At 40.3% G+C, this 14,767-nt stretch overlaps 1 protein-coding gene across 17 annotated transcripts in view; it reads left to right on the plus strand.

Annotated features, from left to right (window-relative positions):
* MTSS1 (MTSS I-BAR domain containing 1) overlaps positions 1-14,767 on the plus strand; it is a 126,798-nt gene that overhangs the window by 104,972 nt on the left and 7,059 nt on the right. For 8 of the 17 annotated variants that reach the window (XM_021542325.3, XM_031504096.2, XM_031504092.2 and 5 more), the window contains 4 exons: positions 1,348-1,505; positions 2,747-2,854; positions 3,821-3,918; positions 5,898-6,108. In XM_021542325.3, the coding sequence (XP_021398000.1) occupies positions 1,348-1,505; positions 2,747-2,854; positions 3,821-3,918; positions 5,898-6,108 (575 nt within the window). Of the gene's footprint in view, positions 1-1,347; positions 1,506-2,746; positions 2,855-3,820; positions 3,919-5,897; positions 6,109-13,684; positions 13,805-14,767 lie in introns of all 17 variants that reach the window. The other 9 variants (XM_031504085.2, XM_077782138.1, XM_031504088.2 and 6 more) reach the window with 4 other exon arrangements.

Consider the following 14,767-nt stretch of genomic DNA (forward strand, 5'->3'; position numbering starts at 1 on the left):
AGCTCTGCATGTGGGTGTCAGTGCATTTTTTATGGACTATATCTAACTCTCTACAGAGGAGATTTGGGTATATCCAGCCTGTAATTCCACTAAGCCAGCACAATTCTCTTTGCTTCCATCACTGCTCTCTTTTCCTGCAGCTCTGGCTGTGTATCAGTGCAGGGAGGTTGATTGGCTTTGCCTTGCTCTGGAGTATTAAGGAAATATATATAATAGTAAGGCAAAGGTTTTTCCTTTTTAAGCCTGACATGGACTCATCTGCGTTTTGTACTACACAGATAAAGAGACTTTTTTCCTCTTGCTCTTAGCTTTAAATCCTTTGTGCAGAAAGGTTATCATCCAAAAAATTGATTTTGGGTAGCTGCTTGTAACTCACCAACCATTTTTTCAGTGTTATCTTCCTGGTAGTTAAATTGCATGTGATGGCATTTCTGGGAGATTGGCAACAAATTTATACAACTGAGGTCTGCTGCATGAAATCATCTTGCAACTGCAATGTTATTGATTATAGTATGTCTAAGCAGCAACTCTTAATTCCTAGAGGAACATTTTTTTTGGCTTGATGCAGCATAAGCAGTCAGTGCAGAATACTTAGCTGTCACAGAAAGTTTTGGTATTATGAGTTGACTGTAATTAACATAGTAAAGCTTTTTATTGCAAAACATTGGAATTTAATTGTATCCATTTACATATATATATACATTTTATATATATATATATATAAAACCTATGTTGAGAGGTATGGTTTAGTTTGGACTCAGGAATGAAGAAAATGGTTTCAGCAGTTGGTTTGTGCAGAGTACTCAAACCCAGTGGTCCAATGATCAGTAACATGTCCACAGTAGCATTTTGTATAGGAGATCGATCCATTCATTTAGTGGCTCCACAAAATTCTCACTAGGACCTTGTTAAGCACAAATGCAAGAAGGTAGAGGAGTACACCTGGGCTAGTGATTTACCTGAGCTAGTTTATTTATTTGTGAAAGTTGTTCTTTCATCTCCCAGTTAGTAAGGTGTTGGTTTTCAGTAAGGATGATGTGAAGAGTTTCTATAGCTAATGCTCTGGTGAAGTCCTTATTTAAAATGCTGTCTTTGGCTTGTTGAAATCTTTTTAATTGAGCTGGATTTCTATTCTGTGCAAAAGGGGAAAAAATAAATGCTTTGAAATGCTTAATTTAATTGAGGGGGGAGGGGGACATCCTTACTGATTTGAATGAAGGGAAAATGCTGGTTGAGACTCAAATTGCAAAAACACAATCCAGTAGCAGTGCTGGCTGAAAATCGTGTCATCTTCTCTGGAGAGGCACAGTTTTGACAATATGTGCTCTGATTGTTTCCTGCATACAGGACGGGGTGACATTCAGCCCCAGCTGGATAGTGCTTTACAAGATGTCAATGATAAGTACCTGCTGCTTGAAGAAACCGAGAAGCAAGCTGTCAGAAAAGCTCTGATCGAGGAGCGCGGTCGATTCTGTGCTTTCATCTCGATGCTGCGCCCTGTGATTGTAAGAGCTCTTCGTTTTTAGTCAGGACAATTCACAGATTAGATAAGTGCCCAGAAGCCTCTGAAGAGAGTATCTCGTTATGTTTTAGGAATTAATTTCTAGAGCCAGAATACAGCCTGTATCTCTCTCTGTCTAGCAAGTGGTGAGAGTTGGGACCTTTCATGTAGGCGCTTGAAGTAATTCAGCAGTGGAAAACACTGAATACCTTCAAGGTGACTGATGGGTAAACAATGAGCATGAAGACTCAAGTCAGCTTGTGTTCTTTATGCAATCCAGCCTGAGACGTTGCAAATGCAGTTTTTTCCACTGCTTTCCTTCTTAACATCACATTTTAATACAAATCCTCCTTACTCCTACTCCAGTGTTAGGACTGATAAATGTTTCAAGACCTCCCCTGAGTATATAATGACATTATCTGACAAATTGCAGGCTGCTTCTGTGCAGGTTTCTGATAGCTCCTTTCCTTCTACATGACAGTTTTTCAGTTCATTGGAAAGGTTTGAGTAAATTTTCATCATCTCAGGTAGTCTGAAGCCTGACAAGGAATTGTTCATGGCTTTGTGCAAGTGAGATGCATTTCTGAAGGGTCACCAACCTACTGGGAAAATGTTCCCAATACTTGTTTACAAAGAGCATCAGTGTCAATAGAAAACCATAGTTAGAGAATTAGAAAAGACATGGCTGAGCAGGAGGAGGTGAATTCCAGATTCAGAGGACCTGGAAGAAATGGTAGCTAAGGAATTACTGTGGTAGTTTACAGTGCAGGAATCGTCATCTGAGTTATCTGTCGATATAAATTGAGCCAGAATCAATCCTGGATGTATTAATGCTGTGTACTTGTATAATGCATTTAGCTTAACTATCAAAAACTGTGAATTTGACCCCTGTTTACACTCAAGCTTAAAATTGTTGGGCACATTAATGAGTGTACATAAAACAGGTATTTGTCAAATGTAGCAAAACTGACACTCTTTTTCTGAAGATGTCACAAAAAGAAGGCTTAGACTTAGCTTGTTGATGAGAGAAAAGATTTCTAGGCCTTAGAATTTATAGCAATCTTAAAAGTAGTTACAAAACTTTAATTTAATATTTTCACCCTTCCATAATTAATGTGGAAAGAAAATGCAGCTCCACTGGGCATCCCCCAAGTCATTAGCAAAATTATAAAGGTCATATATTGTGTTAGAGATCTGATTTTTAAAACCAAGCCTGTGGTTATCCTGGCTTGTTATTCTTTTCAGGAAGAAGAAATATCAATGCTAGGAGAAATAACCCATTTACAAACCATATCAGATGACCTGAAAAGTCTCACCATGGATCCACACAAATTGCCATCCTCAAGTGAACAGGTTAGCTCTTGTTACCTGGAAAACATTTTATTTGTGGCTTGCATGGCTTTTTCTGTTGTCTTGTGAGGAATATTGACTACCAGTGTTTAGTGCTTTAATGTGATGTTTTGTAATAGCTTTTTAGCAGAAAGGCCATTTTCAACATAAGCAATTAAAAAAAAATCTCTTTTGTTGTGGAAATTTTTTTCAAGGGCTGAGTGCCCCTAAAATATTTGGTGAGACCAGAGTGAAGTGGTAGCAGTAACACTTTGAAGGGTATGAAGATGCCCGATTTCTGTGGAGAGTGTTTGAGAAATGAGTGTCATCTCCTTGCCCTACGTTTGAACTCCCTGTCTTTTTGTAGTCACAAAGTTGCTGGGGTTGTGTAGCTTGATAGAGTCTAAGATTTGAACATTTTTCCATGGTGTCCTTAAAATGCATAGGAAAATGTGTGTCATTAAACAAATCCACTTAGGACATTTTTCTGCAACCCTGCTGTGTGAACTCAGTTTTTTTGTCATACTTTATAATCACCTTATCATTGACCTAGAAGTATAAAGCTCTGTTGTGGCTGAATACTAAATATTCAGTTAATTGTTTAAAATGTTACAGTACTTAATCTCAAAGGCTGTATAAATTTTTTAAGTCAAAACAAACAAAACAAAAGAAAGAAAAACTAGAAGAGCTTCCTTAATGCAAAAAAAAAAAAAAAGATACCCAATTTACTTTCTAAAAGTTTTCTTTCCATTTAGATCTGAACTTCCTTTCTATGGTGGCATTCTTAGTGTTGAAGTATGCTAATACTGGGAAAGCCAAGGATGAAACTGCCTCACCTATGTGATACAGTGTAATTTTGGTAGAGAACTGAGACTGAAGTGGCACTGAAAGTTTGTGGCAGGGATGAATGTTGTATGACAAGCAGATGCTTTGTTTTACTAGGGTGAAAATTTTTCCACATCCTTGATGCTATTGATTATCTTTCATCAGGTAATTTTAGATTTGAAAGGTTCTGATTACAGCTGGTCTTACCAGACTCCTCCATCCTCTCCCAGTACTACCATGTCCAGAAAATCCAGTGTTTGCAGGTAAGTAAATTTGTAATATTTATTTTTAACCTGTTGGGGGAAAAGGGAGGCAAGTTCAGACTGTGAAATGGATTTGTATTCATTCTTAAATCTTAAATAGAAAGTCTTACTGAAACAGTCCCTCATGGTCTTTACTCATTTAAGTGTGTGCTGGGGATATTAAAAAGGATGGGCATGACTGATGAACTTTTGAACTCAACACAACTTGAAGATGTTTTTGATTCAGTTCTCTTCAATCCATTTTGGATCAAAGAGCAGATTGTTCTGATCTAAACTCTTGAGATTGTCCATTCATAATTTCCTTTTCTGTTTTTCATGTGATGACTTTTTAGATTATTCTAAGTAGCTGTTACTAATCAGTAAGTTAAACTATTTGAAAAGAGGAAAAACATCCTTGACAATTGCCCTATCAGTCTGGTAGATGGAAATGCTTTTTTGATACAAGTTTTTTTTACTGTTTAATGCTGTCTAATGCTGTCCTGAAATATGTTGAAACACTGGATTCTGTCTATGCTTTCTCTGTAAAAACTGTTTTCTCTCATAAAACAGTTTATTAGCATGTTGCCCCCATATCCTGGTGTCTACATTTACTCTTTCCTTTTACTGAAAAGGAAGATACCCTGTTGTGTATTCTGCTCAACACCTCTCTAGCTGCTCTCAAATGACTACCTTTCAGTTTGCTTTATGAACTACATACTACAGGTTCCCTGTGTATGAGCAAAGTTACCTACAGCATGTCAGAGCAAGTGAACACGACTTCTATGTACCTACTTGTCTCTGCATGCAGATATATATAAAAAAATCAGTACTTTTATATATATATATGTGAAAATGTGCATATTTAGAGCAATGAGCACAGGCTTAAAGATGCAATATCCTGAAGCTGTAAAAGAAAATGGCAAAAAATCCCCCCAAAAAAATAATCTCTTCATAATCAATTTTATCTTCTTGTACAGTAAAACCGGTATGGCACAGACTGACGTGTGGGTGAAGCAAAGCAGAGCTCTGCTTGCTCTGCTCCCTGCTGGCTTGCACATCTTCTTTGTATGTGGCCTTGGTGCACAGGAGGTGCAGCCTCACCTGTGCATCCTTGAGAGCCATCCTTAGGTCAGGCTGCTGCCAGTGCAGCAGGGAGCTGCCATCAAACTGGTGCATCCTGCTGGTCCTGCTCAGCCACCCCAGCACGAAATTCCGAAAGCTCACACATTTTGGCTCTCATGTCCTACTGTCATTCATGGATTCTGAGGATTAGCAATCAGTCTCTTCCTAAGAAAAATCACTTCGGTTTGTTTTAATGGATATTAATTTTGGGGTTTAATTCTCTGGTTGTCCTTGTTACTGACTAAAGCTCCATACCCAGTGGCTTGGCTTCACTCCATGTGCTGTCATGTGTCTTTATCTGGTAGGAAGCCTTCAAGTGGGTAAAACGTGTCCCAGGTATTGTGAAATGTGGGAGTTTGGTGATGCTTTCAGAAGTCTCACACACTGTCCTGCTGGCTGTCTGCAGCAGCATGCCTAGAGGCAGACTTTTAGATGAACTCCAGTGTCTTTGGTCCTCCTGCTAGAAATCCCATTGACACTCTGGGCCAAGTGTAAGTCAGAAATAGGAGAGAACCATCAGCAGACACTTTCTGAGCAGGTGCCATGCTCAGGGAGGGCATGTAGCAATTCCTTCATCCCTAACCTGAGTTTGAAGTCTGAGTGGTTAAGATTTGATCATTTAACTGACCCTCAAGATTAAATGCCATTTTCTCTCTGGTTGCCAGGGATACTGCAGCTGCTTATGGTTCTTTACTGATATATATGTGCATATATATATATATATATTTAATTTGTCAACATTTTTCTTTTTCGGTTTATGCTGCCTGTTGCTAGAGACATGTGGAATGTTAATTGTACTGTATATGGGTCTCTCCCCACCCCGCCCTTGTGTCTTTTCCTCTCCCCTTTCCTTTCTCTGTTCCTTTTGTCTCTCACAGCAGTCTGAACAGCGTTAACAGTAGTGATTCCCGGTCCAGTGGCTCGCACTCGCACTCACCTAGTTCACACTATCGCTATCGCAGCTCCAATCTGCCTCAGCAGGCACCCATGAGGCTGTCCAGTGTGTCCTCCCATGATTCTGGATTCATGTCCCAGGATGCTTTCCAGTCCAAATCGCCATCCCCCATGCCACCAGAGGCACCTAACCAGGTACGTGCAAGCATGAGAATAAAACCTGAGTGTGAGCTCTCTAACTTAGCTCACCTTTCAGAAAAAGGATCTGATGTGGTTTTGGGGTACCTGGAATCAGATTAAACATTGAGGGTAAGGGTTGTCTCAGAGCGTTTCATTTATCCAAAAGTTGGGCCTCTAGCTGGAGTGATTTATGCTGCTTTGGCATAAAAGGGATGAGTCGCTCCTGGGCTATACAGTTTTTCTTCTGGTCCTGGAGGGAGCCTAGATGCCTAACTCTGAGATAAACATAGACACAACCAAGAGCAAGAAGGCCCACCTAATAGAGGGAATAATACTCACTTTACCCACTGAGGTTACTCGTTAATCCTGCACAGGCTGCAAGTGGTTAATGTCCGGAGGCTCTTTGCTGTTTAATGGGCAAATATTGATGCCAGAACATCCTTTTGACAGCCACAGCACTGATACTGGTGGCTTTGGCATTAGAGAGACTTCTTTAATTCCTCCTCTGCAATGGGTCTGGGATACTATAAATGCCACCAGCATTATCATATGGAATTAGTTTTGCCATTTTTTATGACACCCATTCCTATGGATAGACTTGAATTTTGGATTCTCAGTTGAGGACCTTGCAGAAATAAGGTTTCTGCATGAAAATGGGAGGTATTATTAATTCTTTATGGAGCCCATAAGAAATGAGTTTTTGTGTAGCCATATATAATAACATCCTGAAGCCAGTCAGACGGAGAGGATTTCACTAGAAATATAAGCAAACTTTCCCTGAGCATTTTTGGGTCTGCAGAAGGAAGCTGCTACTCTATTTGTTCATGGCATCCTTCCTCTAAAAACTCACTGGCTATCTGCAGGCAGAGATTTGCAATGCTTTGTGGCCTGTATCTTTCAGCACCTGAATTCTCTTTGCTGGATTTTTGGGGTGTTTTTAAAGAAATCACACAGCAACTGTAATATTTTTAAACAAGGCTGAATTGCTTTTCTCACATTATAAATCCCATTGAAAATCTTATTTGCAAACTGAAAAGGACCTAGTGTCCTATTGTTGACTATTACTTATATTAATACACCCCGAGGTCATTGGAGAAAAACTGTCTTTTACTTCAAAAATGTAGTTGCACCCCTTTTTATATGTTGGGGAGTAGCTAGTTTTTTAGGCATGGTTGGGGAGTGTTAATTGTAATGGTCAGCAAGTGTTAGTGGTTATCAAGTGTCACCTGCCCATGGAAACTACCCTAGACCACCTTTGATAGCATACAGACCCTTGCCTTTTGCAGAACATTTAGTAAGTAGTACCCTTAGAGAATTTTTTTAAGTATCATCCAAAACAGCACTGGTTCATTTAGGATTGGAACATGTTCTCAAGGGAAGCTCAATGGTTTTTAAATTTTATTTCCTTCTTTCATTTTAATAGAAATGCTTTCTTTTCAAATGATACCTCTTCTGTCCCCAGTCTGGACACAGCAGCTTTGTTTTAATAGATGACATCCTGAAGAACTTTGTGCACACTAATAAAATGAATGTTTTGTTTAGATTGGCTATGGCTAACCTAAGTGAAATGCAAAAAAGTAAATGAGCAATAATAAAGTAAACTGGAATAGTAACAAGGTAAGGAAGTTGACTTTTAAGATACATACATCAGTTACACATGCTAGCATCATCTTTGGTTTTCATAGTATCCACTGCGCCTGCATAAAAGGGCAGTAATCCACATGATGATGCTATGTTTGCAGACAAGGATGTAAATTTGCAATTGCTCTTAGCATGAAAAAAACCAACACCTCTCTGCAAATTCCCCTGTTAAGCAGAGGAGAGAACTTAGGCTGGTATCAGGTGGCAGAACATCCTGAAAGTCGATGGGAGTCATGCTGATTTACACCAGCTAAGTTCATATGCTTTCACTTCATTTTAGAAACTGTCCATAAGGTTGCAAAACTGATCCAAGCATCACCTGAGCTTTTCATGAGCTGTAGAAGGCTGCAGCAGTGTGACAAGTGTAGTGTGTTGGTATAACAAATAGGTATGTGCTCTGTATGTCTCTGGTTCTGTTTACCTTTACGCAGAGGAAAAGGTAACAGATCATTGCCTGGCTGCTTCATCTCTGCTTAAGTGTCTTGCTTTGTATGTTCAGCACTAAGTAAATGGTGTGTGTTGTGCTGACAGGTGACTGTGACTGTGAGCTGAGCAGAAGCTGTTCAGTGGGCAGCGTTCCCGTGTTGTGTGTCTCTAACCAGCTGACAGATCTCCCCGTGGGGCTGTGCTTGGAGCATCGGGGCTGGGCGGGAGGAGGCTGCTGCTCTGTCTCAAACACTGACGACATTGTTTCTAGTAGTGACACTGAGAAGGCAGAAAAGCAAGCTCTGGAACCAACAAAGGAGATTAAACCTGTATATCTTGTACAGGTGGACGCTTTAACGATGTTTGCTAGCTACATGCTGTGGCATATGTTGGATCAACAAAGCCCTTTCTCATTTAATCATGAGTTTTAGAAAAAAAAGTAGGAGGGGGCCATATATAATTCCCATAATACAGGAATGTGAATATATGATTTCTTAAGCTATTTTGTATATAAGCTCACCTATATTTTAGGCAAACAAGTGTCACTGAAAAGTAAATGGAATTTCTGCAAAATCACAGATGAGGTAGCGGGGGAGTTGGTGGGAATCTCAAACAAAGAGTAACTGGAGATTGAAACAAGATACAGACAATACCAGATGAGAGATGTCTGACAAAATGAAGATTGTTTTCCAGGCTGTAGTTGTTAGTAGGAGTAGTAAGTCTTTACCATTACCACACTTAGCACAGAACATAGGAAAAAGAGCAATTATAAAAACAGACTGCTCTTCCACTGGTGTGTGAGGATTACCTTTCTGCAGTTGCTGGGAGTAAAAGTGTTAGCCTGTAGCACATGGCTGAACATGTGGGAAGGTCACTGTAAAAGGCTTTAATCATCATTAAAGGGGTACATTCGGATGTAGCTGAACAGCTGGAAAAGCATCACAGGTCTCTTTCTGGAGTGGAACAGTTTCTTTAAATGCCAGGTGTAAGGTCAGGGATGGCCAGCATTGCCCATGACACACAGTGACCTCATACAAAGCCCTTCTGACAGACCTGCTGGAAGCACAGAGTGGCTCTTGGATGGACATTCAATGTGGCTGCTGCTGCAAAACCCACACCTTGCCCTGTGTGGTAGAAAAACTGAGGCCTGGAAGTATCTGTGCTCACATGATGTGATAGTACAAGAGTGATGTTTGATTCAGGGCATGATAATGTCATTGCTGGATTTGAAGTGAACATGCTGGGGGAAGCACAGTTGGACTTTACAGGTTGCTTGTGACTTCATGGAGATGAAAGCAAAGGGAGAGAAAGAAGCAAAGGAAGATAAAAATGTTGATGCACTGTCAGGCAGCAGAGAGATAAGTCTTTATTGCTAGAATGATCTGGAAAGCACTTTCCCTAAACAGTCAAATAGAGGGAAACTGAATGTGATGTTGCTTCTGCATGTACAGGTTATAAAGCTGCAAAGAGTCTGCTTTTGAGTAGATTCCATTGCTTGAAATAGCTGCAAGTTAGAATAGGGGAAATATATTGTTACAGCTGTTCAGTTTTCCATTTAAGTTAATAAATGCTTCCAAATCAGACCTTAATAGGAACCTCAAAACAGGACAAAAAAAAAAAAAACAAAAAACAAAAAACAAAAAAACCACCAAAAGCAAACAAACAAAACAAAATCCAAAAATCAAGTCCAAACTGAAACACATCTGTAAATTATCACAGATATTTGTTTCTTCTAGAATTCCTTTTCTGATGCTTCTTCTAAAATTCCTTTTCTTCCTTCTTTGTAATAGTTTGTCCCTGACTAGAAAGAAGGGTCAGTAGAGGCAGATTCCAGGAAATTAGACAAATTGAGGAGGTGACCCTTGATCCAGAGCTTTTCTAAAAGTAGCTGAGCCCATCTTCCACTGACTCTAGAGGGACATTGGAGCACGCTCATCATTAGGATTTGGTCTCCTGGGAAACCTTGTCCAGGAAGCTCTGTCTCCTATTTGAGAACGGGAGAAGGTTAAGAAAGCAATGCCATGTTTTAGTGGAAAACATTGCAAAGGATGCAAATAATCCAATATAACCATGGTCCTTTTATAGGTTAGTAGGACAGCAGATGGAAAATATAATTGTACTGTTGGGTAGCTCAGAAAATGTTTTTTGTATATCCCTGCTGGAACTCATACATACCACACCAAGAAGTGGGACACTATCCACAGCTTATCTGAGAGACCAGAGACCAAGCTACACTTGTACAAATGTACATTTGGGGCACTGCTTGTCACTGCAGAGAATAGCTTTAGCTTTATACGGTTAATTTTAAGCTTCTTCTCAGAAGAGATAATTTTAGAACACAGCAGAACTGCCACATTGCAGCTGTGGGAAAAAATAGCTAAAATGAAAGAATTTATTTAAAAAAATATTCAAACAAAACAGTCATTTTAAAAAATGAATCTACTAAAACAAGGTGAAAAAAATCTGATAGTCAAATTTCTCACACCATGGGCTGGGGAGTAGAAATTATTCTGCCCTGTGTGTGTGCTCCCAGGAGAGGGTGCCAAGGCTTGTGCATCCAGAGCAAGCACTGCAAAGTCTGGAGACTGTTTGCCCAAGCTGTAGGTGTGCAGTTTCTGTTTTCAGTCCCTTGTGTACCCTATGGTAAGAAGGGAAGTCTGTGCTTCCCACACCCATGTGCAGCCATTCAGGACTGGCTCTCCAAACATCCTTTGCCCTGCTGCCAGTCATGTTTTCCTTATGCTTTTCATTCAGGAGTTCAGTATTCTTCTGCCTCCCTCTACATTGTTAGAATACTTTTTTAGCAAGACCAGAGATTCCCTTTGTCTGTGCCTTGCAAGTTTCTGAAGATGAGGAGACCCTGTTTCTGTACTACCACCTCCTGCATTTCCATCAGCTTCCAGGATGTTTTCCCCATGGCATCTTGGGTCAGCCTCTGTCTAGCTTTTCTTGCTGAAAATAGATACACTGAATTAGTAGGAGAGTCCTTTTTGTCATCTTTACTTCACTTTGGAGGAGGGATTTTATTGCAAAAATAAGTTCACCAAATGCAGTCTTTTTTTGTGCCCATACTTTGCATCTTAATTTTTGACCTTTTTTAATGCGTCTTTGTTGGTAATAAACCTCATCTATGAGCTCTCTCTACCATTACTTGACAAAACCTTGTGCAATGTCTGTCTTGTAGATACAAATAGTGTATTAAATGTAAACTCCAAGTTCTTACTTGTCACCCCTGGGGCATCTGTAGAAAACAAAATCGCATGGGAGATGCCATGCTTGGCACTAGGACCCTTCACTGTCTCTCCTGCCATGTGCAGAGCATGCAGACCCCAGAGGGTCATTCAGGCCATAAGTAGGAGGTTTCAGAAAGTATTTTCTGTAATTGCATTTTTCTGTCTTGTTTTTACTCCTGGTTAAACCATAACAGTAGTGTGAGTATTCTCATGAGGTTTCTTTTGCTGAGGTACCTGGAATGTCAGGCAGAACTCCGGAGTTTAGTGTAAAAGCTAATTTTCTATAATGTATTTTTCTCAAGGGATAAAGGCAATAGTCTCATCTCCATTTAGTTCACCATGGCTATGACTGATGGCAGAGTCAACTGCAGCTCATCTTTGTTAGTATTCTTATTTTTGGAGGCTTTTCTCCAGTAAAAGGAGTTGCATTAAATCAAGAATGTGACAAGTTCCACTAAAATATCATGCCACTGCATCATCAGGTATGCCACTTTCACTGCTGTCCTTAACACCTATGTGTCTTTTGTTGCTGTTCCCTCTGATTATACCTTCACCTCAACTCTTATTACACTTTGAATACAAACCTTGTTAGCTGAGCATGCTTGCACCCTAGGCACATTTGACAGGGCACCTTCAGATCATCATGTCAGCATAGAGTGGCATGAGTGTTATTTCTATAAAATACTCCCATCACTCTACATGCTTTTTAAAATTTTAGCAGCCTTTGCAAAATTTCACTTAAATCACAGTTTACCAGTCAGCTCAAGATGCTGATATTGTGTTGACTTCTCAGCTGCCCCAGAAGTCTTCACCAAAATTGTTATGGTGACAGTGTTCCATGCTGGGAGACCTACATTTCCTTCTACCCAGGCAACTGGCTGTACATTACCCACCCATCTGTAGCTCCTGGTGAGCAGTGAGACAACTTGTGGGTTGTAGGAGTAATTGCGCCCCTACACTGCCTCAAACCCAGCTGTCCTTCTATTGCAAATCATCCCAGATCTTACCTAAGGTTAACTGGGGAATTTTACTTCAGGTGAGATTTCCCTTCTTCAACATGTCATTCCTTGAAATTGCTGTCTTTGCTACACAAACTGGATACAACAGCACATTCTCTCTGCTGTCATAAACACCTTATATTTACTTGTTTCACAGGTCCTTGGCTACTAAAGAGTGAATTGGTCTTGCTAGTATTGAATTTCTGAGAGTGAATAGAGCTCAGTAGTGCCCTAACAACTCTACCAGTGCTCATGACCATGTTTAAACTCTCAGTTGGACCTGGACACACATCCCTACAGAGTAGGATGCCACTTCCGAGGGGGAGATGTGGAAGAGCATTGTAGTTGGTAAAATGGTTCATGTGGTTATTCCCCTTGGCCTTTGTGTAGTTGAATTAGATGTTATTGTAGAGGTCTGACAGCAGCAAAGGTACATAAAGGTGTGCACCGAAAATTGGAGAAGTTCCTAGGTAGGAGCAAAATGCTTGATGTGTTCAGTGGACATTTTGTGTCCTGCATTTTCTTCCACTCTCCTTCCAAGTCCCTGCTATTTTCTGCCTCTGCTGTTAGGAGAAGGCAGGTGGCAAGCAATGCCACCACTTCTGCACTCAGCAGAGGGCATGTACCTTCCTGCTGGCTGCTGGACAGGAGGGTTTGAGTCAGAGTGCTTTTGGTGTATGCATCCTACCTGCAGAGGCACATGCATACAGGTCATGCACTTTGGAAGCCTGCAGTTTTGGTAAGTATCGCTTCTTTATCTTTTCCATAATACTTGAACTCAGATGAGCTTTCCACAAGCACTTATGCAGATCAGAATGTACGAGAACTTGTGAATGTGATGTTTGCTACTCCATGTTTTAAATCTAAACTTTGTGTTTTTGAAGTACTGATGATCTGCTTTTCTGTATAAATCAGTTGTCTCAGTATATTGCATGTTCGGACCACAGGTGCCCTCAGGTCCCTCAGCTTCTTGCTCTGAGACAGCAGCAGAATTGAGATGCTAAAATTGCAATGAGGAGTTGAGATTGCTGCCTCAATTTCTTCATTCCTGAGCAGAGTGGCAAGTTCTCGCATTAAGCTAGTGGCTTTTTTTTTTTTTTCATAGATTTCATGAACATTAGCAATAGTTTTGAGCAGTTTCTAATTGATCTTTAAAATCCTAACCCTTTGCTTCTCTCATCCTTCCCTCTCCTGTGTGTGTATGTGCTTTTTGTATTTTTGTTTGTGATTTTTTTTCTTTTCTGTTGGCTTGTGTATCCTTTCCCTGCATTGCGGTGCTGTTTTATGCTGCAGAATTCGTCCAGCTCTGCCTCTTCAGAAGCCTCTGAAACCTGCCAGTCAGTGAGCGAGTGCAGTTCCCCCACCTCAGTCAGCTCAGGCTCCACCATGGGGGCTTGGGCCTCCACAGATAAGGTGAAAATCTTCATCTCCAAGACATACAAACCTACTGGCTCGTTATCCAAACCCTGCAACATTTGGACAAAACCCCCATGCATGGGATGCATCCAGGATTCCTCTTTGTGAGGATGAGACTAGGAACTGCTGCACACTCCCTTAGAAGTCAATATGTTTGAATAAAAACCACAATTGACTTTGAACTAGCTACTAGGAGAAGCTACAAATTGGGCATTTTACAGAGGTAATTTTCTAAGAAAAAGTAATTTTCCAGCTTTTCTACTCAAAGAGATTGTGGAATTCTGCTCAAACCAGCTGGTTGCCTGACAAAAAGCACCTTGCCCAGGTTGTGCTGTTTGTGGCTTCTCCCATCTCTCCCATTAGGTAGCATACATTACACTGAGTAATGGGGGTTGTTTTTTGACCAAAAAGGAAAGCAAAATACACATGGTTGGAATAAATTACATGGGATACACTCTAAACTGGGGGAGGAAGTGATAGCAGTCTCCTTTCTCATCTGGTAAATCCTTGCTGTTGGTTTTTGTTGTTTTGTTCTTCCATATCATCACACAGCTAGAACATGTCATGTTTGAAGGCTTTATGCTTTTCCTCTCTGTCCAGCTACATAGACTGAATGTCACCAATGCAAATGCCTTCAGGATTGGAAATGTTCTATTTCTATGTCCAGAGTCTGCAGGGTACCTAAATTGTAAAGGCTTTTTCACAGTGTGCTGCTTTCATGGACAGAAGGAAAAGCTGCTCAGCCTCGAGACAATGACTGCTAGATTGATGCCTGAAATTTGATACAGATCACAATTTTCAGGCGCTCTCACTTATGAACCAAGCATCGTATCAATTTTCTGTTTTTTATTTGCAGCAAATTGAAGAATTTCTTTCCGTTTGTTTTAAGATACAGAGATTTTTCTCCCTAGAACATCAGTCACAGTGTATTTTCATATTCATTCTGTTTATATTAATTTC

This window comes from Lonchura striata, chromosome 1, assembly GCF_046129695.1.
Source record: "Lonchura striata isolate bLonStr1 chromosome 1, bLonStr1.mat, whole genome shotgun sequence".
In the NCBI taxonomy this organism is placed as follows: domain Eukaryota; kingdom Metazoa; phylum Chordata; class Aves; order Passeriformes; family Estrildidae; genus Lonchura; species Lonchura striata.